The sequence below is a fragment of the Colobus angolensis genome, unplaced genomic scaffold, assembly GCF_000951035.1.
Source record: "Colobus angolensis palliatus isolate OR3802 unplaced genomic scaffold, Cang.pa_1.0 Scaffold11, whole genome shotgun sequence".
Classification (NCBI taxonomy): Eukaryota; Metazoa; Chordata; class Mammalia; order Primates; family Cercopithecidae; genus Colobus; species Colobus angolensis.
This window is the reverse complement of record NW_012112030.1, coordinates 3,084,198-3,087,051: the sequence shown is the minus strand read 5'-3', so window position 1 is coordinate 3,087,051 and position 2,854 is coordinate 3,084,198. Positions and strand designations below refer to the sequence as shown.

Genomic DNA, 2,854 nt, shown 5'->3' with positions numbered 1-2,854 from the left:
TGGGTGACAGAGCAAGACTCCATCTCAGAAAAAAAAAAAAGTAAAGCCAATCTAAATGATTGGACTTTGGCCAACACCATCTGACAGTGTAGGTTTTTTTTTTTTTTTTTTTTTTTTTTAATTGAGACGGAGTTTTGCTCTTATTGCCCAGGCTGGAGTACACTGGTGTGATATCAGCTCACCACAACCTCTGCCTCCCAAATTCAAGCGATTCTTCTGCTGCCTCAGCCTCCCGAGTAGCTGGGATTACAGGCATGTGCCACCATGCCTGACTAATTTTTTTGTATTTTTAGTAGAGATAGGGTTTCTCCATGTTGGTCAGTCTGGTCTCCTGACTTCAGGTTATCTGCCCGTCTGGGCCTCCTAGAGTGCTGGGATTACAGGTGTGAGCCACCACGCCTGGCCCAGTCTATTGACTCTTTCTCAGAATAATGGTTTAAGTGCCTGAAGTAAAATATTTAGGATTTCAAAAGAAACCAATTAAGTATTGAAATATATTTTAAAAATATTTAAAAACAAATGTATATATAGTAATGTATATAATGTTTTATCAATGTAATACATAACAAGATCTAGGGAGGTGACTATACCTATAGCTACCATAAATTTCAGCATAGTGTTAGCATAAGTGTTTTTTTTCTTTTTCTTTTCTTTCATTTATTTATTTTTTGTAGAGATGGAGTCTCACTATGTTGCCCAGGATGGTCTCAAATTCCTAGCCTCAAGCAAATCTCCCATCTCAGCCTCCCAATGTGCTGGGATTACAGGCATAAGCCACTTGCCTGGCCTCCGTAAATGTTTTCAGTTATTTGCAACAGCTAAATGTATGAACACACCTATGATTATTATTGATAACAATGTCATAGGCCCTGATGATATTACTGAGATTTGTTGCCTATATTCATAATGAAGGAAATGCTAAATTTCCTTTACTTTAGCGGAAATAATGATGTAATTATTTTTCCCATCTAAATTCGTGCACCCTCTACATTTCCTCCAGGAATCTCTGGGAACCTGTGGATGTGAAGATAAGAACCTCTGGCTTTCAGGAATAGAGAAACAAACGCTTCGAAATGATAGGGCTTGGGCTCTTCCCTGCCGTTATATTGTGTATGTGGATATCTGACATTTATATCATATAGGTGGATATGAACTAAAATGTATTATTATGACTCTGACATGTCTCTTTTCCCATCTAGGTTTCTTTCTTTACCCAAAGAAATTTTCCCAAGCTTCCTCCTGCCTGCAAAAGCTCCTCTACTTTAACCTGTCTGCCATCAAAGAAAGAGAACAGTTGACACTGGCCCAGCTGGGCCTGGACTTGGGGCCCAATTCTTACTATAACCTGGGACCAGAGCTGGAACTGGCTCTGTTCCTGGTTCAAGAGCCTCATGTGTGGGGCCAGACCACCCCTAAGCCAGGTAAAATGTTTGTGTTGCGATCAGTCCCATGGCCACAAGGTGCTGTTCACTTCAACCTGCTGGATGTAGCTAAGGATTGGAATGACAACCCCCAGAAAAACTTCGGCTTATTCCTGGAGATACTGGTCAAAGAAGACAGAGACTCCGGGGTGAATTTTCAGCCTGAGGACACCTGTGCCAGACTGAGACGCTCCCTTCATGCTTCCCTGCTGGTGGTGGCCCTCAACCCTGATGAGTGCCACCCTTCTCGGAAAAGGAGAGCAGCCATCCCTGTCCCCAAGGTTTCTTGTAAGAACCTCTGCCACCGTCACCAGCTATTCATTAACTTCCAGGACCTGGGTTGGCACAAGTGGATCATTGCCCCCAAGGGGTTCATGGCAAATTACTGCCATGGAGAGTGTCCCTTCTCACTGACCATCTCTCTCAACAGCTCCAATTATGCTTTCATGCAAGCCCTGATGCACGCAGTTGACCCAGACATCCCCCAGGCTGTGTGTGTCCCCACCAAGCTGTCTCCCATTTCCATGCTCTACCAGGACAATAATGACAATGTCATTCTACGACATTATGAAGACATGGTAGTCGATGAATGTGGGTGTGGGTAGGATGTCAGAAATGGGAATAGAAGGAGTGTTCTTAGGGGAAATCTTCTAATAAAACTGCCTATCTGGTTTATGACCACTTAGATCGGAAATGTCAATATACCTGTGTTTATAATTCGTCTTCCTGGAAAACCCAGTATAATTAATGATGCCCATACTTGCATGTGCGTGCACACAGACACAGACACAGACACACACACACACACACACTGGAGCCCTAATAATCGTGGTTAATTTCTGTTCTAACATAGTCATTACGCATATGAGTATGGACACTGGCATTTACTGATGGCCAATTATGGGCAGGCATTATCCTACGTGTTACTTTACAAACATTTCACTGTTCTTTGAGGGAAGCATTGTTATTTATGCTTTATAGACAAAGAAGCTGAGGTTTAGAGAAGCTAACACATTTTCCTAAGGTCAGCAACTCTCCCTGGCTCTCCCTGGCAGATCTGATATGCTAATAGTGTTACATTAAAAAATTTTTAGATCGGGTGCGGTGGCTCATGCCTGTAATCCCAGCACTTTGAGAGGCTGAGGCAGGCGGATTGTGAGGGCAGGAGATCGAGACCATCTTGGCCAACATGGTGAAACCCCGTTTCTACCAAAATAGAAAAAAATTAGCCGGGTGTGGTGGTGCTTGCCTGTAGTCCCAGCTACTTGGGAGGCAGAGACAGGGGAATCGCTTGAACCCTGGAGACAGGTTGCAGTGAGCTGAGATCGTGCCAGTGCACTCCAGCCTGGCTACAGAGCAAGACTCCATCTCAAAAAAAAAAATAATTTTTTTAAAGGAAGCCTCGGCCTCCCAAAGTGCTGAGATTGCAGGTG

General features: G+C 43.6%; 1 protein-coding gene across 1 annotated transcript in view; it reads left to right on the top strand.

The window, feature by feature from the left end:
- GDF3 (growth differentiation factor 3) overlaps nucleotides 1-2,123 on the top strand; it is a 5,618-nt gene extending 3,495 nt beyond the window's left edge. Inside the window, exon 2 of the mRNA XM_011952607.1 lies at nucleotides 1,200-2,123. Coding sequence (XP_011807997.1) covers nucleotides 1,200-2,026 — 827 coding nt within the window. The 3' untranslated portion in view covers nucleotides 2,027-2,123. The remainder of the gene's footprint in view (nucleotides 1-1,199) is intronic.
- The last annotated feature ends 731 nt before the right edge of the window (nucleotides 2,124-2,854 follow it).